The sequence below is a fragment of the Ixodes scapularis genome, unplaced genomic scaffold, assembly GCF_016920785.2.
Source record: "Ixodes scapularis isolate PalLabHiFi unplaced genomic scaffold, ASM1692078v2 PGA_scaffold9__187_contigs__length_104089568, whole genome shotgun sequence".
NCBI classification, from domain to species: domain Eukaryota; kingdom Metazoa; phylum Arthropoda; class Arachnida; order Ixodida; family Ixodidae; genus Ixodes; species Ixodes scapularis.
The window spans coordinates 77,968,534-77,991,129 of NW_024609884.1; the positions used below are offsets into that span (position 1 = coordinate 77,968,534).

The window sequence follows — 22,596 nt, forward strand, 5'->3', positions numbered from 1 at the left end:
ATCTTACGACGCAGTTCTGTCTAAATGTTTCTTAAACAGTCCGGCAAACTTTGCAACTCGCCAAGCTGCCGAAATCGGCTGACTTGAGCGGGTGAATTCAGGCGCAAACCAACAGCGCAGTCAAGGCTACGGCATGGGCGGAGCCAACATTGAGCTAAACGGCATCTACATGGCCCCCTTTTGCTTGTTTTCATTTCTCCGGGCGAGCGTAGCGCATGACGTCAGCAACGTTGCCTCTCGGCGCTCAGCATTGTCCACGTGATTGGCGTAACGCGCCTGCGCAGCGCGTGTCTTGGGAGCCGTCCGGCCGCCCGCCGTGGTCCCGCTGTTACCGCCGTCTTCCGCGTCACAACCGCCGTCGTCGTCTCACCGATTGTGATTATTGTCTCTCGGAGTTTCGTCCACACTACGGACACCACGTGCGCGCACACTTATGCCGCAGTTGTGCAGACGTCGTCGAATGCCGTAGACACCAAAACGTGGCGAAGAGTGCGGTGCAGACGACACTCGCGCCTGCCACACGCCCGCCCCAATCCCGCCCGTCGTTGGGCCGAGGATCACGTGACATCTCGTACCACGTGATGGCCATGTACTTGGCGACCCGAGGCCAATGTTGCCGGGCGGAGCCGAAGTTTTGGTTTCGATTTCTGCTCGTGTTTAAAATCAGATTTAAAAATATATATCCCATTTTTCCCGAAGCAAACGACGTAGTGTGTTTTACTAGGGCTTTTCAATTCGAAATCAATCATTATCCCGAAATCTTCGGAATTAAGTGGAGTTGCCCTTTAATAAAACTATCGTTTCAGTATGAAACTATCGATAGACTTAATATTTGCAGCTTATATGACAAAATTTTATGAAGCCGATTACTATGAACTTAGATTTTGCATTTTCATGTTCCTTTCTTATAAAAAATTGTAATTTTTAAAACTTAATAAATGCGGGGAAAAAAAGTTTTTTCATAAATATTTTGCTTGAAAAACGCATAATTTCTGAAATTTCTTTTCATGGTAACTGGCGACAGGTATTCTAGCATGCATTTCACCAGAAAGATAAGTGGTTATCAACACCATTTCTCAATTATAGATTCATTGAGCAGATTCCATGCAAAGCTATGCTTTACTTCGTTCTGGGGGTATAATACCTTATAAAATTGGTTCACAGGCCTGAAACTTTGCATGCCCTCCTTCTATATGGCTACAAACACCAGCTGCAGATATCACGCTGATTGAGTGAACGGTTCAAAAGTTGACATCCCCAGCTAGTGTCCCCCCTTAAAAGTACAACCTATGTTGCAGTTTTTATTTTTTCTGTGCAATCGCTTTTTAATCATATCAACCGCCAAACGCTACATGCGCATGGCACTGCGCTTGTTCCGTACATTGATTAGTGCCACTACTCTGGCTTGGTGTCAACAGTCAAGGCAAAACGTGCTGCTATTTGCGCAGGGTTTGTTCCTCACTTGCCGGGGACAAAGTGAAAGATGTCCAGAAACTATAAAGATTTGAAGCAATGGTCATTTTTTGTGGTGGGTTATATGTTTTACTGCTTCTGTCATATAAGGCGACTGGACTGGCTGAGACAATTCGGTAAATATGGACTTCTAATGAACCTTTATGCACCTCAATGCTTTTTCGTGAAGGGATGAATATCTGCAAGAGGAGCAGCAAAGAGAAGGGTGGTTGATTAGTGTGCTTGGTCATTTCAGTAAGCAGCCACCATGTACAAATTTGGAGAAGAATTAGCAGGGGACACAAAAAAGGTGACTGCAACCTTGGAAGAACAAAAATGTTGAGGCTGTACCAGTATAAAGCAGCTTCAAGCACACGTTCAATTGAGATTGTGTTAGTAATGTGTCGTCAACTACCATTTCAAGTCATCGACAGAAATCTTTTTTTGTTTCCTCATGCGTTTATTTAGGCAAAACGAGATTTTGTTGCAACACCAATGCAACATGTACACCTATGAGCTTTTCCATTTCAACACATTAAAATCCATTTCTAAAAAGCTTTAAAAAAAAAAGCCAAGCACTTTCACATGCTTAGAAAAGAGCCTCGGATAAATGCATGCAGTATTTATGTATATATATACATGCAGTATGCTTGTACCACCTCCAATGCCTCTACACGCGTACGGCATTGGAGGTGGCACTAGTTCTATGTCCTGGAACACTTGGGGTGCGACTTAAAGCACTTCAAAGAGCTGCTTGTTCATACCTGTGCCTTCAGAGCTTCATGGAACTTCTGAGAAGTTTCCAAGCAGGGCCCAACAAATGACCAGAAAGGATTACGCCGCTGATTCACGCAACTCTGTGCTTACTGGTGTCCTTTGGAACCAGATTAGCTCTGATTTATGCTCGAGACTTGTGGTTTTGGGACACAACAAATAAGGCTTCGGAAGTTAAAGCCACTGGTACCATCAGGAAGCCATGTGAAGGCACTTGGATGAACATGTTAACAAAACAGATGAAGGCACTTGGATGTGAAGGCACTTGGATGAACATGTTAACAAAACGAAAAAAAAAATAGCACTTTCTAAATAACCAAAAACATACAGCAGAGAAACAACACTAAAAAAATAGGGAAAAGGCTGCCAATTTCTCCACAGCCTTCATTTATTTTCCCTCTCTTTTCTCGTACCCTTTAAAGGGGCTGTGCAAGAATTTTTATGCTGCAAGAATCTGCAGCGTGTTACGTTTATTTTGTTTATCTTAGCACAAGTAAGAAAAAAGTTGATTTCCCCCTGGAATATCGTAAGTCCACCCTATAATCGCAAAGCAAAAACCAGACTACATCTCGGTGTAGAGCTGCATGTGGCGGCCACGGGAACTACGGCGCGATGTCGTCGCGAGTACACTGTTGTGAATGAGCAAGTTGTGAAATTGTCTGCTCAGTCTAAAGCTAACTTTAATAAGTCTTGCATGAATGTGTCAAAAGCCTTTTATCGTTGTCAAGAATCCTTGGATGAAACGTCTGTGGCGCCATCTACCCAAAGTCAACAAAACCATCTCTCCGCTGCTTTTGTGATGAACGGGCAAGAACACATGTTAACACTTATGTTTTGTTGCTCAATTAAGATCGGCTACATGCCGTCAACATCAGCGATGCCAAATGGTTGTGGTGTTCTGGAGTGATCGAACCAGAGCTTGACAAGTGTTCTGATTGGAAATGAAAACTTCTGGACCACTGGAGACCGAAGGGAGCTCACGAGCTTGTCCGAGAACACAACCGGAAGCTCTTTGACACCAGTGATCCAACACTGCGCACGTAATTCATAAAGATGGTGTAAGAACTGAGGGCACCACAAACTTCTATCTCCTACATGTTTTTAAAATAGTACAAGCTAGCACATGTAAGCAAAAATTGTTTTGTAGCCTACATTCTATAAGTGACAGACTAATTCCCACAATAGGACTTGGTCCGAAAATCGTTGCATCGTCCCTTTAAAGAGACACTGACAACGTATCTACGCTTGCCAAGGTTTTTACTTGTACATGACACACGAGCCCAACTACCCAGAACACAATCTGTGGCTCTAAATTAATTTTCTTTCCACCCGAAAATCGCCGATCAAGAACTGGCCGGTTTGAGTCGCACCCACCCCTTTTCCGTGGTCACATGCCATTCTCTGTGGTTGACACACACATCAAATATAATTAGTCGTGGGTCGTCGAAGGAACATACTCAATATTAAAAATAGAAAAAATTATGATACACATTTTTTGTAGCTTCTGAAAAGCTGCAAATACGTTGCAAGAAGCAGAAGCATGCAGGCAAGCTGATTAGGAAACATCATAATCTAAAATCTTGGGGTGCAGAGAACTAAAATTATGGACATCACAGCGCAACACAAGATTTTATGTTGTGCTTTCCATTGTTTAATTACTTTGTATTTTAAAGTTTTAGATTAAGAAATATTTGCATGCATTTAAAGTTTGTGAATTTCCCAATTTGCAAAATTTAAGGGCTGACAAACATTACGGACTTTACAGTGGATATATTGAGGAGTAAATATGTAAACACTATACAATACAACAATAACGACAATCACTTTAACACAATCCCCACTGAACACTGAGAAACAAGATGTTGCCCAGTTGTTTTTCCTCCTTGGCCATAATTACGCCGAGCTACTGCTGCCGTTCTGTAACACACTAATGGAATGGTCCAGACAAGGGAAGAGACCAATTTGTGCCTTCTTGTCTTCAGCATTTCCTCTGCAATGCTGTACAAAAAATAAAGACTTCATTTGTAGTGGCACATTACATGATCTTATCATCTTGAAGTTCAAGCTGCTTACCTGCGTGGACAATATTGACAACATCCTCGAAGCCTCCACTGCCAGAAGGAGCAAGTTACGTGCCAACGGTGCAACTCCAACATTGTTCTATAAAGAAAAACCACAATAACTGAACTGTTTATTTTTCCTATTACTCAGCTGGGCACTCATCATGTTACCCAGCTGGGAAACACAAATTAAAACCATCATGGTGTTTATGAAAACATACAGGAGCACTGCTTTGCAACAGCGTTGTCGGGCTGGGATACCTGTACCACAACACAACAGCAGTCTGTACTGAGACGCTAGTCATGATGTTCACATGCCCGAAATCTCAGCACAAATCGCATGCATGACCTCCAATGTTTCCTACATCTACCGTAAAATACCCACCAACCGCCCATTTCACAAGAACTACCCACCCCTCAATTTCGTAACATTCGGAAAATACACAAAAGACATCTTAACATATTGTTAAACAAAGAAGCACCATACCCATCTACCAGTTTTACATGATTATCTCTCAATTTTGAGTGGGCACTTGCTAGGAATTTTACGGTAGTCATTCGTTGCTCTCCATCTGTAAATGACAATCATTGGCTTCGACATATTTTACGGGAAAGGTGCAAATAGCTTATATTGTAAACAAGAAAATAGAACTGAATAAAATGATGTATATCCTAACAATAAACAGTTGAGAAAAAATTGGTACTAAAGTGAACCCATACTTTAAATGTAGAAGAGAGGTACAGTCATTAGGCAGCAGTTGAGATGCAATTTTTCCTGTAGATTTAGCCTGCTCAAACTATACATGCCATCCATAGCTGTAACTGGGTGTCACATCAGTGTTCTGATTTGCACTGGACATAGAGAAACTTCTCTTTTCACCAATTGGGCTGTGTTCGAAACACTTGTTATTGGTAGTTTTCCTCGGAATGCACCCCAAAAACAACCTCAACCTAAATTTTGCCAGTGCTAAGTTTACAAATATTGCACTTTCATAAAGGAATGCCTCACCGCGCTGGAACCCTCATCGATGGCCGTGAAGAGATGCAACTGGCGAGCCGTGAAGTTGATCTCTTGCTGTACTCTTTCTACTTCAGCATGTAACCTGTAGTGACAACCAATATGAGAGTTTATTAGCCAGTATTCTCATTAATGACCTGCTCAAAAGCCGGTTATCCCAGATGCACTTCTAAACCTTTTTCTCTCAGTCTCAGTTGAGGAGAACACAACCAGACTAAATTAGCGGACCCACCGGCCCCCGAAAATACAGCTGATCAGGGCACGACCGATTGTCCTTGTGTTAACCATATTTCCACTGTCTGGAACATTTCTTCTTCGAATAATTCAGGTCAATATTTGCCGTTTTAAAATGAAGTCGGTTACTAATGATAATGAAGTAAGCGCGGATCCAGCGTTCACTGTAGCGCATCGCATGCCTTTGCCCGACCAGCTGCTTCCTCGAGGAAACCGGGGCTATGAAGGACACCCCAGCGAAGTGCTTCAGTTGGACTTCAAGCAGATCAGAGATCTGTTGGCCCACAAGCTGTCCCGAAGCAACCTGCAAAAAAAGTTTTGTGCAGAAGCAAAAAAAAAGAGCAGTTTTGCGTTGAATTACAGTACAGTCACAGCAATAGCTGCGACACGTCACGGCGAAGTTGTTTGGCATCAACGTTGCATTCACGCACCGTTGGATGCGTGATAAAAAGCAGTTGGAACAAAAATAGACATCTGACAATTTTGTTCCCGAAACTTTTGTTTCTTTCTTGTTCCGGAGTGTGTGAAAGCGTGTCTCCCGGCATGAGCTCTTGATATTGACAGTGCTCCAATGGCATTTTGTTATCAGCTATTGTTTCTTTTTTCCAGGGAGTGCGTGCAGTGGGCACTGGATACTAAAAAAAGCCCAAGTATAAAGCGGACTGTTAATGCTGCAACAAAGCTCAAATATTTCAAATAAATAAATAATCTGTGGCATAATTTAGTGGCAACGCCTCCGCTTTGCACGCAGCGAACCCAGGTTTGATCTCGCGGGTGGTGGGCGCTCTTTTTTAAGGATTTGGCAACATCGACGACGGACTTCCTATAATGCTAACTACAACAACAGCATCAACAATGGTGAGAATAGTCCAGTGGTGGAAAGAGCCCATAACAGCTATCGCTCCGGAAGGTATGAGGCCGAGGCCACTCCAAAGTAGTCCAGCGCTTTAAAAGCAAATCGTTTCGTGCACCATCAGCTAAGTGCAACTTTCACCACTTCACACATTGGTGATATGTTGTGTTATTAATATTTGTAGCCCTGAACCTATGGGGGTGATCTACATTCAAAGTTTGTCGAACTTTTGTTTAGAAGTTTGAAGTTCGGTGAACTTATGAACCTAAGAGGTTCGAAAGTTTGAAAATCGTCGAATTTCTTAGCGCAATAAATTCGAAATCTAGAAAATGAACTGAATTTTATAGCACTAAAACATAGGATGTTCGAAAACAATTCGAAAGTCCGAGAATCGTAGAATGTTTAATGTGATTAGTTTGACATTTCAAAAACTTTGCGAACCTCCTGAACCCCTTAGATCGATCTTCAAACCTCAGGTTCGCAAAAACTTTGCGGCATCTCTACTTTCAATGATCCCCTCTCCCTAATTTTTCAAAAGCCAAGAGTAAAATTGAAAGATTTGTTGAAAATTAATGCACCAAGAAAGTAGAGATGCTAAGAATGAAAACCATTTTTACAGTCAAGGTTTAGTGCATGCAATAGGAACACAACACCGAGTGCAGGCTAAAACGAAAAAGAGAAGCCACTGTACAAACTATGAGTAGGAAGCAACCTTGCTAGAAACAAAAATTACATTTGTGCCTCATTACACCATGGCCATAAACATGTACACATGCCATGTAGTGACAAAAAAAAAAAAAACGTTATTTTGTTTGAAGGCAGGAAAAGGTACAGTAGCTATAGTCTGTGACAGGTTACGAGTTCAGGGGAAGCTCCTCCCACCTGTTTCCACTTCAGCAGAGCAGACGCTCGAGAGCAGAGGAGGTAGGCTCCTCTCTACCGTTCGCTCTGCTAAAGCAGAAACAGGTGGGAAAAGCCTCCCCTGAACTCTTGACCAGTCACCAACTCTAGGTAGTTCGTCAATGTGCGAGGCAAAACTAAGTTTGGCTGCAGTTATTTCATTTTATTTTGTATCAACTCCATTTAAAACTTACGCATGACATGCATGCCTCGAACATGACGCCATTTAGGCCATCAAGTTTGGGTCACAAGATGCGCCTACTTACTGCTCACAGCACGCCAAGTTCTCTGGTGTGAAATGAACACCACAGAAGGCACAGTTGCAGACACAAAAATTTCCATGACCGCAACCTATGCGACATATGTGGAAGCCTTTTACAAGTTCCGCATTCGTCACCTCCAACAAGGACACAGAACTGCTAAGACTACCCACTTGTGGTTTTCCTTGACTGACTCCAGATGAGAACACATGACCACAATTTCGTCTGAGAGCCTTCTTCCTGCCTGGGACAGTCTCTCCGCAGCTGCAGTCACCTCCTCCTTTCCCTGACCGGACATCCAAACAAAAATGCAATCGCTACAAAAGGCGAAAGGCTTCTGGAGATGGGGCAAGCAGCAAAGAAAAGTAATAGGCACCTCAAGCACTTTGGAGCCAGAGCACAATTCCGTAACAATTGCTTCAATTTCGCCGACAAGTGTGTGAATAGTGCTGTTGTTCTGTATCCAGCCATCTCCTCTCGATGCACCCCTGAAGGAGTTCCTCTGCAATCGGTGGAGAGATGGTAGTGCAAAAGGAACAATGCGAGAAAGACTAAGCAGAAATGCTCGAATTCCTTGCTTACGTCAGACAGCCAGAGCGAGCGCTGGAGGGCATGTTTCCAGCCGGCGTCTGAAGCAGTTGAGTCGATGCCCTGTCCAGCGAGGCGATTGCTGTCCTTGACTCTACTCAATATTTCCGGCACATTTCTGTGTAGAGCCCTAAGTAAACGGTTTCACAAGGTGTAAATTAGAGCAACAAATCGCAGGACACATGCGCTTAAAATATGTCGCTTACTGAGTCTGTTAGAGTGGGAAAGGTAAAAGAGAATGTGTAAAAGCTTTGAATCGAACAAGAAACCCTGAAAGAGTGAAATATGGAAAACAGAACTACAAGGCATCTGTGCTATATGGAATGGTGAACTGTACTGTGTGAAGAAAGACGTTGTCCATAAAAGACTCGGAGACAGATTGACCCCTGAACAGAATAGCTGCAGATTTGCATACAGTTAGGCAAACAAAAGGGGATTGACAACCGAGGGTTCGGGCACTGTAGCTCGCAGCATTTGGAGCAAAAGCTCGCAGAGCAGAACCAAGGCATGCCAAATACAATACTCATCATGCCTGCTCGTTTCGATTTAGATAGGCACTGTACCAGTATGCAGTCACATGTTGCTACTGCTTGATGCAAGTTGAAAAGCCTCGGGGTTAGCAGTCGTACTGCACTGGAAAAATCTAGTCTACAGTGGAGACACAAGATGCCCCTTGAGCCCGAAAAACTTCCAGCTGTCTACACAGAAAATATGATTGGACTGGACAAACAATATGTCAATCACATCTTGTTCTCGGTGGCATTTTTACTGAAGTATTCATCCACCGAATCGTAGTTTGCACATTCATTTATGCTAAATACCTGCAAAAGCAGTACACATTCAATAGGGGGGGTCCTGATGTCCTGACCCCCCTCTTGAATTGTGCATATGTAAAAATGCAGGGCCGGGAAACTGTGGGGGGGGGGGGGGGGGGGTTATTAAATATATGACCCGCTGACCCCCTTCTTTCAAAATACCTGCGTCCGCCCCTGCACATTGCATGTAACTTAAACACACAAGGCACTGCAGATGAAATAGCATAAAGTGCATGAGCAATGTATACCGTATTTACTCGCACAATGAACGCACTCGCGTAATGAACGCACCTCCCAAGTCGGCTGTCGAAATTTCGACATTTTTTTTTTTTCACTCGCGTAATAAACGCACCCCCAACGCGGAGGTCAAAATTTTGACCCCCTCCTCCCACGCGCGCGAAGTGAACGCACTTTTCTATCCTGGTGCAGCGAGGTCAGCGAGGTCGCGAATGCATGGGCAGCGTGGTCGAACAAAACGCCTTGCAAAAGACGTTAAAAAAATTCGCAAAGATCCAACGGAAGCAAGAAAAAAAACATGCGAGAAGAGCTTTTTTTTTTTTTGAACAGCGCAGTCTGGACTTTGGGTTCGCGTGCCGCCCCGCGCAAGGAGGTAAGAAAGAGAAGCGGAGAAGCGCTCTAAGCGAACGAAACAGCTTGCGAAAGGCGGCAAAAAGAAAGAAAAGAAATCCACGGAACTAAAAAAAAACAAAAATAAACGAGCTTTTTTTTTCTTCTTTTTTTTTGCACAACGCAGTTTGGTTATGGGGGGTCGTGCGCCCCGCGCAAGGAGGTAACAAAGAGGAGCGGCGAAGCGCTCTAAGCAAACGAAACAGCTTGCGAAAGGCGGCAAAAAGAAACAAAAAGAAAAACAACCCACGGAACTGAGAAAAAAAACAAGAAAAAGAGGAGCTTTTTTTTTCTTCTTTGCATGGCCCAGTTTGGTTACGGGGGGTCGTGCGTCGCGCGCCGCGCGCAAGGAGATAAGAAAGATAAGCGGAGAGCCCTCGCCAAAGCAACGCCTAAGCAGCGCCTAAGTAAACAAAACAGCTTGCAAAGGCGGCAACAAAAAAAAAAAAAAAACCCAAGAAACTAAAAAACAAAAAAAGCTTTTTTTTTTTTTTTTTTTTTTTTTTTGCACGGTTTAGTTTGGTTATGGGGTAGGGCGCCGCGCGCAGAGAGATAAGAAGTTACTTCGATTTTTCAGGATAAAAGGTCCGTTCATTATGCGAGTAAATAACCGACGCAAAAATTTTACTTCGCGTAATGAACGCCCCCCCCTAACTTTGCATCGATTTTTCGGAAAAAAAAGTGCGTTCATTCTGCGAGTAAATACGGTATGCACTGGGCAAAAATCTCGCTGATGTACATGTGCAGTGGTCTCCCAACCGCTGCAGATGCATCGGTGCAAGCTTCCTATATTACCTAGCTTTAAGGTATTCTGCATACACATGTTCTTAATTAAACATGTGCAAAACAAGCAATGTACTCAGACTTGCCTGAAAGAAAGTTCAGGGGGGCAATGCCCAGGTGTGCCCCTGAGAGTTTCTTCTCGAACGGACGGCTCGTCAACCCTCGTCGACTGCATCCCTTCGAGCAGCACTGGACAGAACAAGTTTAGGTGGGGTTACAAGAGTATGTTTAAACCACGACCTACTGTAATCTCGACTTGCCCACAGAATGGCTCCCTATGGGAGATCCTGTCACCGATGAAGCCCATCACTTTGCTGTTGGGGGTGCTCAACAAAGACATTTCTGCGACCCAAACTGCGATCACAGCTTGCCTATCTAGGCACGGAAGCACAAGGGCGTTTTTTAGCACGGACTGCTGTTGTGACATCGTCGAAATGAGGCGCATTCTCGGATCACCCATGAATAGCCACTGCGCTGGCAGCCGGCGCCTCTAGTGGCGTATCTGTCATGTGCCCACTCACTGACGAGATCCATCGAGGCCCGCTAGGGGAACAGGTTAGGACCAGATAATGCTGCCGCGCCTTGCGTGCCTTCGATTGATACGCGGATACTCTAGAAAACAAAAAGACCTTTGTGTAGCACCATGTCATAGAGTGCTGAAACACTGTGGCCGCATCCTGTACAACAAGGCGCACGCTGGCACACTTTTTTGTGGGCAGGTCAGGATTACCTCACAAGCGAAGAACAACCCAAACAAACAGGTCCTTTTAACCTCCCAAGTAAATCATCCTGCAAAGTCCAACCTGTGTAAAAGCATGTATCAAGGATGTGACATGAGTCATGACTCCTAACTTTAATGCCATCGTGCAATCCTAGTAATTACCATTTGACTGGTCATGTCCCAACTCCTTAATCGCAACTAAGTTGTGGGATCAGTGTGGGAAGTCTGTGATTGCTGCATCATGTGGCAGTGTTGGCGGGAGGGGGGCATTCTGCATGTTATCATTATTTTTATTCATCTCCTTTTTTCGTCAGGATAACAAAGTAAATGTTACGATGAGATGACTTTTGCCTTTCCTTTAAAGAAAAGTGCCTGAAGTGTAATAGAAGACCCTTCAGGAAAAGCACCTTTGAAAGTGCCTTCAAAATGGTCAACATTACGGCAGTATGAGAAAATCCAGTCATGAGAAAGCCACATTGTTTCTTAGATGGCAGTTCAAAATAAATTTTCAAATGATGTCAACTGAAATCAGACACAATAAAGTAGAACCTCTCTTATAGTAAACACTGATATAGCACTCTGCTGGAAAAATGACCTGAAATCTCATTTATTTCCATGCATGAACTAATGAGCACATTAGGTTCCTTCGATAAAACTTTAAAAAGAAAGTTCCCCACAAATCCACAATCTGAATATACCATAAAATACCAAGGAAATGCCCACTTCGTTCAAGCGCCCACAATTAACGTGTTCCAAATTTGGGAATACAGCAATTTTGTTAAAGGGCAACTCCACTCAAAAAGTCGACCCTATCGAAATGACTGATATCGCTTTAGGAGGCCAAAATACGGTCATACCCAAAATATCACGTCAAACCGACGCCGCGTTAGCGATTAAAACCAATATTAAAAAATTAAAAATGTTCTCCCGGCTCGGTTAGCGGCCCGAAAGCGGGTGAGCAACGCTGGCACCGGGTGAGCTAGTGAAGCAACACTGGGCAATGACGTAGTTCTAGTCCTACGCTCTCGTACGGACGCCGCGAGCGCTTCGTTTCCCGTGGCATTCTGCGATTCTGCTGACGGCACGAGGTGTTTACCACATTATCCTGTGTTTCCCTATTTTTATTATCCTCCAGGCAGTTCCTTTAACTCCAGCATTGCTTCCGCGACAGCGCGGAAGAGAGCAAAGCGGTGCCGCTCGCTCACGCGCGCGTCGTGGAGCCGGAGAGATTCGCCAGACTCGCGTTGGGCAATGTCGAGCAGGATTTGTAGTGCTCTGTGTTGCACCAAAAACCCGGTGCGCAACCCGGAGCTGCGGTTCCACCAGTTCCCAAGAGACCGGAAGAGGCACAAGGTGTGGGTCGGTGCCGTTCGCCCGATAAACTTCGGAAGACCGTTGACTCCGAGCTCCAACGCGAAGCTCTGCTCCCAGCACTTTACGTCAGACACCTACACACGGGATCTGCGGCTGCTGACTGTTGCGGGTTTCTCCACGAAACGGGCGTCTTTGAAGAACGATGCGGTGCCGTCGCTGTTCGCGTACCGTCCGCCGGCTGCTCCAGCACGATCGACCGGACGCAGCAGGTAGCGGCTGATCTAACTAGAGTACACATAAAGGCACCTTAGCTTAGCAACTTAGACCACTTGTGGATAGATCTGTCCATCTATCTCCCATTATTTCGTTTTCTCTCGGTCCGCGAGCAAGAAACACATACAGTCACGCTGCGCCGGCACCGACCGCGTCATATTTATAGCAGTCGAATTCGCTTTTCGGCCAGCAAATTTATAAATACACACTAAAACCTACTACATTTGGTGCATATTAACAAAGTGAAGCGGTAAAAAAAGAAAACGTGCTTCTAACCTTCTGTTTTTGAAACTCCACGTGCGATTGAGCCAACCTTGTCGGCGCGTCGGCTCAGAAGCGCGGGACAAGAACTAGGTCATGCCGACGACGCGCCACTAGTATCAGTGTTGCCAAGTTGCTTCAACCCCTAGTTTCGGTTTCGCCGCGCCGCCGGAACGATACTTGGATTCGCGATATCTACAAAACTATACACACTACCGAAAAACAAATTATATCTCGTGATTCAGGGCCGCCGGCTTCGACTAAACAGATCATAACCCAAAAATTGTAAAAATGGAGTGGAGTTGCCCTTTAAAGGGGAACTCCGGCGATATTTTGAGCAACCCCAACTAACCATATATTCGAAATCGCCGTCCGTTACTCTTTTCGGTGTGCTATTTAGTATCGCGAAATTCAGAATAGTTTTTGTGAAATCGGCAAATGAAAACGACGCCAAAACGAAGATTCGAATATACCCGCGCTTTTCATTGCCCTGACGTCACGGTTGGGCTGGATTGCAGTTCGAGCAGGCAGTCTAAATATGAACTATGCCGAGCATTTGTATCCTGCTGCTGCGCGGGGGCTGGAGCGACCTTCCAAAGCATTCATTTGACACCATGAAACTGTTTGTAATCAGATGTGAACAAAGTCTACAGCTTAAAGAGTGAACTCCTACCCAACCATGACGTCACTTTTTCAATGTTGCCCGTAGAGCTTTTCACTTTGAAAAACACGATGAGGTCCAAAATTGTAAATTCTGTAACTGCACAAAAAAACATTATTTTGTCCAAATATTTGGGTTACTAGTTCAGCGATGTTTGTTGGTGTCTCTAGCAAGCTTTTAGGCAAATCGGGGACTATGAAGAAAACGGCGGAGTACCCCTTTAAGTGCCTGATTTGACCGGACAAGTGCCCATGTCTAGACTAATCTAGTTTTCAGTGAAAGCGGGGTGGGCGCTCCCCAGGTATTTTACGGTAGAAATAGACAAAAATTATAAGTATTCTCATGCCAAATTGAATGTACATGAATTTAAAAAAATGGGCAGCGAGTAGCTACGTGCATCTTGAACAGTGTGATATGAGCACCAATGAGTAGAAACAAAAATAGGAGCTATAACCCTCTAAGCATAAAACATTTCATGTAGATATCTAGAAAGCAACAAAGCTACATACACAATTTAGAGTACCATTTCCCTTTTATTCCTGCTGGTTCTCCTCCAGTCAGCTCATTAAAAATATTTGGCGTTCACGACCAGCATGAACAGTGGAAGCACCCCAGGTAACAAAACAATTCCAGCCGATTTACAACTGCCCTTTCCATACAGAGGGTGATGCATCAGCCTCTGTATGGAATCAGAGGGTGATGCATCACCCTCTGTAAATCATATTCCATAGTTATTTTGTATGTCTCCAGAACGTACACCCAATCTGCACATTGGTACATGTTTGCATGGGCCGATATCTAGGGGCCCGGTCCAGCCCCGCCCGCTGTCTCTTGGGCCCCGGCCCGTCCACGGCCCGCTATCCATTTCTGACAGCCGGCCCAGCCCGGCCCGGCTGACGCTGATTTTCACAGGCCCGCTGAGGCCCGCTACATTTTCTCCTAGTACGAGTAGCTCACAAATAGCACTGCATGACAGCTCACTTGCCACTGCTGCACATGTTGATACGGTACAGTCAATGCAGTAAGCATCCTTTTTTTAATTTTGCTGTCCTTTATTAGTCGGACGAATCTGCGGGCCTATGCAGCTCGCTAAGAAAAATCGCCCCCATCGTCCTTTCTTGCGACCAAACCCGCATATCGGAAAGGACGAAAAAAATAAAAATGACAAGTAGCAGCAAACAAAACCATATGTCAAAGTTGAAAAGAAAGGGAAATGTCATGACAGATTCGGACAAAAGACGGGCAAAGTTCTAAATTGCCAACTCCCACTGTGTACAACCAAAAAAACCTCGTCTTTTGCGCTTGTTTGCGAGAAATTGTTTCGAAAAAGCACCCCTCAGGGGAACCTCTTCACCCATATTGTGGATGCACACTCGTACGCATAGTATATGGTTTACGCCTTTGAGTGTGCACATTGTGTAGGCGCATGCATGTGTGTTAAAGAGGAGAAGCGACTCTGCACGACGGCAGCGCCGCCAGTGACGAAAATGTCCGCTGCGTCGCCAGAGCTCTGGAAGAGAATTTGCTGCACACACACCGAACTGTACGAAAACGTATACAAACACACACACATGCTTTCAGCATTTGATCTCCACCCACTATGGTCCTTCTCTCTCAAACACCAAAAACACTTTAAAAAAATTGCTGCTAAAAAAAAAAAAAAAAGAAGTAACTGCCGGCTTGGCCCGCCTTGGCCTGCCTTGTAGACTTGAAAGCAAGGCCCGTGCCCGGCCCGGGAGCTTCATGAATGTAGCCGTGAAGCCCGAGCCCGGCCCGTGGCCTGCGGGCTGGCCCGTACCCATGCAGACCTCTAGGTACAAGTGGATTTTCAAGCTTTAAGATTGCTTCAGACCTCCCTACAATTGGCCTCATCAGCATCATACAGTATTCCATTCCAAGGGTTTCTCTGCAGTGTTTCTTTCTGGCAGGAGTGAGCAAAAGCTCAGCTGTACACATTGATGGCACCATGCACACAAGTCCTCCTAAATGCTTGGTTATAAACCAACACGCTGTTTATGAACAAGTCCACGTTTGCGCACATTAGGTGTGGGCACTGCGCGTGCACAGAAGCCAGATACGTGTGAAAGGGAGCGACTGCGCACATGCCGCGCCGACATTACGGCTGCCGCAGCAGTGCGACATCAGAGCCGCACATTGGTACGTAGGTTCTCCCTCCAAGTTGGCTTCACCTATGAAAGAAAACTGCCTCTTTCTCCGAAGTGCAACTTCTGTGCAGATTATACCCAAGCTGATCACCAAGAAACAAATGTTGAGTTACAAACATTGCTGCTATACAGCCCATTAAAACTCACTGAGCCCAACCGTGTGTTCTAATGTGGATAAGCTTCTAATTTCCAGCAGTACGAAAATATTAATATAGTGAAGTAAAGCTGAAGTAAATTTGTAACATTTTTACATGCTTTTCAGACGTGCACTGGTACACTCTATTGCAGGTTAAGAAATGCAAGACAAGCCCCTGCTGCCAGGCATGTAGCCAGGATTTTGTTTCAAGGGGGGGGGGGAGGCCCCAGCAAAATAGAAGATTTCAGAGGGGGCCGGGCCCCAAAGGGCCCCCCCCCCCCCCTGGCTACGTGCATGCCCATGACAAAATGCTGTATGAGGGGGAGGGGGAGAGGAGGCCCCAGCAAAATAGAAGATTTCAGGGGGGGGCCGGGCCCCATGGCCCCCCCCTCCCCTGGCTATGTGCATGCCTGCCGCAAAGCCCTCCACTCTTTCAACTTCAGCAGGGCGAACGCTGGAAAGGAGGTGAGTGAACTTGCCTCCTCTCCAGCATTCCCTCTGCTAAAGTGGAACGAGTGGGGGACTTGGCGGGAGAAGCTTGTCCTGCTTTTTGTAACTTAGCTGCAACAGAGTATAGTGAAGATGCCGATGTAGTAAAAGGTTTTCCTGAAAAAAATGAAGAGTGGCTCTGCTGAAATGTGGTCAAACCCAAACTGCACTACAAGACCAAGATACACAAAATTCTACCAAGTAATTCATCCGGAAAGAGAAATACCAGTGAGGTCCAAGTCAAGTGGGGGTGTTCCTTCATGGTGGCATACTGGCGTTTGGTCCCCTGATGCAGTTGAGGTTGCATTCACTGTCGCATTAATTGTTGTTATGCCCCTTATCAAGCGACCTGAAAATCATAAACACGAATGCTGCATATTGTTAAACCAAAACACTATCTAGCTTCGTCAATACAGAAAACTCCTCTAAAAGCCAATGAGAGCGACGGCAAACGGTTGCAGTAGTGCCCCTAGCAGATTAGGAGTCTTAACAAGCAGACGACACAATGAAGTACTGTCGAGACCGGTTATAGCGAAGTCGGTTAAAACGAAATAGCGGCTACAGCGAAGCAATCACGATTTCCCATTCACTTTAGCACTTCGTTATAACCTAAGTCAGTTATAACAAAATAGCAGATATAGCGAAGTGCTTTTCTATTCCCATTGACTTCGTTATAACCGGTCTCGACAGTACTGCATAGGCTTCGCGGCATTCTCAAGCTTTGCGAGCCACACTTTCCCACAACCGCAACCGAAACGACCACAACTGCAATCATGACCCCAACCGCAGTGACAAGCAAATTATAGCACATGCAGAAAGACATCTATTCATTTATTAAACGACGATTGCCCAAATCCCAAAGTTCACCTTTGGTCCTTCAGAAGTAAAAAATACAAGAACTAAAATATGATGCAAAATGGCTTTCAGTTTCATCTTAGTGAAGAAGTTTCCCAGCATATATATTTTATTCAAAAGTTTTTGAGACATAACCCCTTTTTCCTGCACGATTTGAAATGAAAACACCCATATATATGTCCTTCATTGATGCAACTGTAGATCAGTGGTTCTCAAATGGGGACCTGCAGACCTTTTGGGGCCTCGGAAGGCCTTCTTGGAGTCCCCAAAGCTCTCAACCATCAATCAAGCCAAGCAATAAAACTTTTTTTTTAATGTGAAAGCATTAATTGTTTTATGGAGCGAGCAGACGTTATCAGCTTTGAAGCCGCGCCAAATGGCACCTAAACTCCTTCCTCCAAGTGAAGCCGCTATCTCCCAACTTTAAAACCACGCGAAAAGCCTAGCCAAGTGGCACCTGGTTACCCCGATTCTAAAGGAGCGGGGTGAAGCCGATGGATTTAGGCTTCGCCCCCATTGGCTAGCGCGAGTCATAGTTTCAAGGAACAAGGCTCCCCTTGGCCGCTGCGCGTCAGTTTCAACGGCCGCCACCCGATGGTGCTGCATGTCCGCGCCGCGAGCGCGCCGGTAACATGAAGCGTCCAAGGTCGGAGCGGCGAGGAGGTGGGAAAGCGCACGCTCGGCCAACGCAAACGCGCCGCAGACGAAACAAGGAAGCGGAAGAATGATGAGCATCAGAGATTTCCCTCCACACCCCCTAGGGGGGATGTACACCCCTCTTGTTTTTCTGAAGGCCCCCCCTTTAATTCGCACACTCTTCTATTCTCAATGCCCCCACCCTAAAAATTTAGACATCCCCCCTAATTTCAATTCCTGGGGAAACCCCTGACGAGCATGCTTTTGCATTCACAACTCATAAGTGCTTAGGTGTACCTTGAGCCTTTTCATTAATGCTGGTTGTTCCATAAAGCCAAAAAGACCAAACCACGTGTGCCCAGTCAGTAGGGTTGATTATTCTCCGTTTCGGAGCTTCGAAGTTGGTTTATACACATTTAGTATTCTTCGTCATCATCTTATAGTAATTTTAAAGGTAGGAAAGTGGAAGAGAGTCAATCGTGCACTCGCTCGGGGCGAATCTGTCACTGACTCGTTTTCTTCATTTACCCCTTTGTCATTGTAATCATCCAATACCCACCCTCCCCACTAGCGAATGGGGTGTCCCATTACTTCTACTGATCCAGAAGGGGTCCCCAAAACATGAGTGGTTGAAAGTCACTGCTGTAGATGTCTTATTAACATTGAAGGCAACAAAAAAACCTTATAATAATGCGTTTTTTTTTTTTTGTTTTTTTTTGAGGGGGGCCATTTTACCAATTTGCTTTAAAGAGTTTGTCTGCTATCGGAGACTCCAGCAAGGTGTCTACCTAAATAGTGTTTTCAAATCCCCCAACTTTCCCAGGTTTTTCCTGACTATTCTATAAATATATTTCCCGATCAAACCCTAAGGGGACATGATGTGTTTGAAGTGCAGTTTTGATGTGGAAAACACAGGTATAACTGACAGCAATAGTGTGCTTGGTCACCGTGCCCTGGTGACCAAGCACGCTATTGCCTTCTCAGTGTATTCTTCAGTATGTCTTGCTAAATAAATGTCCCGTTTTAAAGTGCGAGCCCAAGGAGAGAAGTTTGTCTTGATGAGCACATTTAAAAAGGATGCAATCCGCCTAGACTCAAGTTTTCAAGAAGAAATTTGCATTGGCATGCCAGCTGAGTCGCATGCAATATGTCACACCACATATGCATTATTTGTAGTTGCTCAGAGAACGTAAATCCCAATTTCCCTGACCGAGGCTGATTTGGGTGGAAATTTCCCGACTTTTCCCGAATCACCAAATCCACTGACAATTCCCTGTTTTCCCTATTTTCCAGGTTGGTAGAGACCCTGTCCAGGCTCACCAGGAGCACTGCAATTATTTTTCGCACACGTGCTGTGGGAGATTTCAGCAGTGTCGAACCGAAATGTTTATCGGTTCGGTTCGGGTTCGGGTTCACGGCTTTCGGTTCAGTTCCGGTTCAGTTCCGGGAAGCCAAAAATAACGGTTCAAACCGGTTTGAACTGGTTCGAACCGGTTTAAACCACTAAATTGAGAATATATTTTCTGCTCTGTTCTGGCGATAGACACTATTTACACCGTGAAACGAATTTCTATATATAGTTTTTCCTATCGTTCGTACAATCCACTTTTATTTTAAGCTGCCAAAAACATATTTTGTTATTTAATTTCAACGCAACAGTAAAGGAAAATCTACATTAACAGACAGAACGTAGTGTTAATACAGCTCAAAACCCCGTTATTTACCGGTAACATATATTTTACCTGACTCAAAATGTGTAAGTCACAGTAAAGAGTTGAGCTTTTCCGTACATACTTGTAAATAAATCAGCTTGAATTTTAGAGCCTTACTGTTCTCTCCTTTCCTTTCCTCCTTCATATTTAAGTATAGTTCTAAATTTCAAGCTGATATATTTAGAAGTATCAAAATGTTGTAGGCGAAGTGTGGTAGGTCACATAAAATGCCCGTGATTGGTACAACTTTGCGTCGCAGTATTAAAAGTTATGTCGCCACATATATCATGAACTATGGTTTATGAAATACGTTACATAATATATACATATTATGACGACACAAGTGAGCTAAAAGATTATAATGCAATTCAATGCAAATGTGCAAGCGAGCTGGACAAGAATGTCGAAAATAATTCCCGGAGAAGGGGAACAAGAGAAACAAAGGACCTCTCCACTGGAAATGGAGAGGTCACTGGTTCAATACCAGGACCAGGTGGATTTTTTCGGTCGTGCACCAGTCGACTAGCTGTGTTTGGAGATTTGGGTTTGTCCTTTGTCCCTCTTGTTCACCTTCTCCAGGGATTATTTTCGTCATGAGCTAAAAGCAATACAATTTCCAAAATGTCATGAAAGTATGAGCTCAAGCTTCACTCTATCCTTTACAGAAACACTGAGCGGCAATCAGAATGCTTGTTTTTCTAACCGATCATTGTTTACACTCAGCACCATAATGCAGGTGTCAGGTTATCCGTTGGGTTTTTGGGAGTTTGTAGGTGATCGTAAGTTTAAGGCGTAGACTGGGGTTGATTTAAAATTAACCGGACGTTTATTAACTGGGATTACAATCGGTTACACAAGGTTACATTATGTCGGAAGAAAGAGCGGTCGTCCCGTCCGTATCGTACGGCGTCCCGGAGTCGTCTCTGTTGCGAAGGGGCTTCTCCTCGGTGAGACGTAACCCGACGCCCTGCTCCTCTCGCCTCGGAATCCCGCCCGGGTCACGTAAACCGGGGGGCCCGATTCTGGGGGCTCCACGGAGGTGCAATGGGAAAGCCCGGGCTGGACGAAATTTTTGGTCGATTGTCTGGGTCTCCGTCTGGCAGGCAAGGTGGCTCTCCGCGCGGAAGGCGCTTGACGCTGACACAGGCGACGAATAATGCAGGAATGAGTGATCGAAACTGTCCAATCTACTCTATAAGTGTCTTCGCACCCGGATCGAATCTGCCCTAAAATAGCCCTTGCCCATGTAAACATTTTCTTATACAAGATAAATTGGCATAGCTGGCATAGCCTGGCTGTTGAGTCCTGTCCTTGACAAGATGCGGTCAGTTCAATTTGCAAACAAGTTTCATCCTTGCTAATCGATGATTTTTGTGTAAATAAAACGAAGTAGTATTTAATGCGCTACTCAACATGGAAGCTACTTTATTGTACACTTTCTGACGGTTTGCGTGCGCAATCGTCATAGGTCCGCTAAGCGCCCATGTGTACTTTGTTTTTGTCCAACTCACAGACCCATGAAAGCTATGTTCACCATATAAAAGAGGTAATAGCAGACTTCTATATGTTTCAGAAGTTGTATGTGTCAGGAACGCATAGTTATTTAAATTAGCTTCAAAATCAGAAATTTGTGTGAGGCTCTTCCAAATCACTCATGACGTGCCTATCGAGGATAAAAACGCCGCAAAAATATTTGCAGAGCCTGTTTCAGATAATGTGGGGGTTTACTCATGATGTATATCTTTAAGATGATGGACGTTTTGTTGTGAAATCCTCAGTCCGTAATTAACTATATTTTTATTATCATCAATAAATATTACTTTATAAAGTTCACAAAACCGCGAGACCGACACGAGAGGACGATCCTCAAAACGCGGATTGGATAGTGAAATATTGGGTTGCTGGGTATGCCTAAAAGGACCTTATGCTCACATGATAGATCAGAGGGCTAATACACGAAATGTGCAGAGGGAAAGAGAAAATAGTATTTTTCTAAACAATCGCTTACACAACGCCCCTTATATAAAAAGAAATACATAGAGATGCCTACAATGACACTCCTCGTTATACATAAATAGTGTGAAGGACAGACAAAGATTATGAAAATCTTATTATGAATCAGATTTTATCAGCTTGCATAAGCTCGAAACTTAGCGAAATACTGCCTCGGAAGGCTAGTGTTATATTCGGTCTTACGTTCACTTGCTTTGGGCCCTCACTTTACAACTCTGTGCTTTACCAGTCATGTGCTCTAACATTTTATTAAGCTGCCGTATATCATCGCGAGACTGCTATAAATACTGCACAACTTTACAATTTGGACACCTATGTTGCGAACATCGCATTTCACCAGAAAGCTGCACTGTTTGACATGGTATGCACGTGACGCAGGCACGTAGCCAGGAGGGGGCCCATGGGGCCCACCCCCCCCCCCCCCCCCTAAAAAAAAATCTTTCATTTTGCTGGGACCTCCTTTCCCCCCTCCCCCTCACACAGCCTTTCATCATCGGCGGGCGCGAAAACGCGCTTTCTGGCAAGAGCGTTTTTGCAAACAAAGTAGTTCCCGGGGCCACGTTTTCTGCTCCGCGCCGAAGATGCGGGACAGGGGAACCTTTATAACACAGTATATTTCCAAAACCTAGCCCCCCCACCCCTCTTTTTTTGTTTCGTTGCTCCTTTGAAGAATACTTTTTATTCCTAAGGAACTGCCTCCTCCATTTTGGAATGTTAATTAGACAATTATATTTGCCACTTTTTAAGAGTAACCCTCCGTTGCTATTATTTTGAACCCAACTGTGAAGTTTAAACAAAATGCATATGTGGTCAACACTTGGAGAATAACTTGAGAGCGACGCTCCTGTGAGAATTAGAGCGGCTGCCAACGTTCGGCTATCCGTCTGAGGCCACAACGGATCTTTCTTTTTAAGTATCTCTCCCGTACACACTTTTATCATTGAATTAATTAGTCACATTTAGTCAGTTCAATACGTCTATTCTTGGGGACAACTT

General features: G+C 44.7%; 1 protein-coding gene across 1 annotated transcript in view; it reads right to left on the reverse strand.

Moving 5' to 3' along the window:
• Window positions 1-1,873: 1,873 nt before the first annotated feature.
• Window positions 1,874-22,596, reverse strand: part of LOC8038547 — a 67,055-nt gene continuing 46,332 nt past the window's right edge. Inside the window, exons 14-21 of the mRNA XM_029972457.3 lie at window positions 16,611-16,733; window positions 10,451-10,553; window positions 8,134-8,269; window positions 7,928-8,053; window positions 7,725-7,837; window positions 5,296-5,389; window positions 4,300-4,386; window positions 1,874-4,224 (exon numbers count right to left, since the gene is read on the reverse strand). Of these exons, the coding sequence (XP_029828317.2) occupies window positions 4,120-4,224; window positions 4,300-4,386; window positions 5,296-5,389; window positions 7,725-7,837; window positions 7,928-8,053; window positions 8,134-8,269; window positions 10,451-10,553; window positions 16,611-16,733 (887 nt within the window). The 3' untranslated portion in view covers window positions 1,874-4,119. The remainder of the gene's footprint in view (window positions 4,225-4,299; window positions 4,387-5,295; window positions 5,390-7,724; window positions 7,838-7,927; window positions 8,054-8,133; window positions 8,270-10,450; window positions 10,554-16,610; window positions 16,734-22,596) is intronic.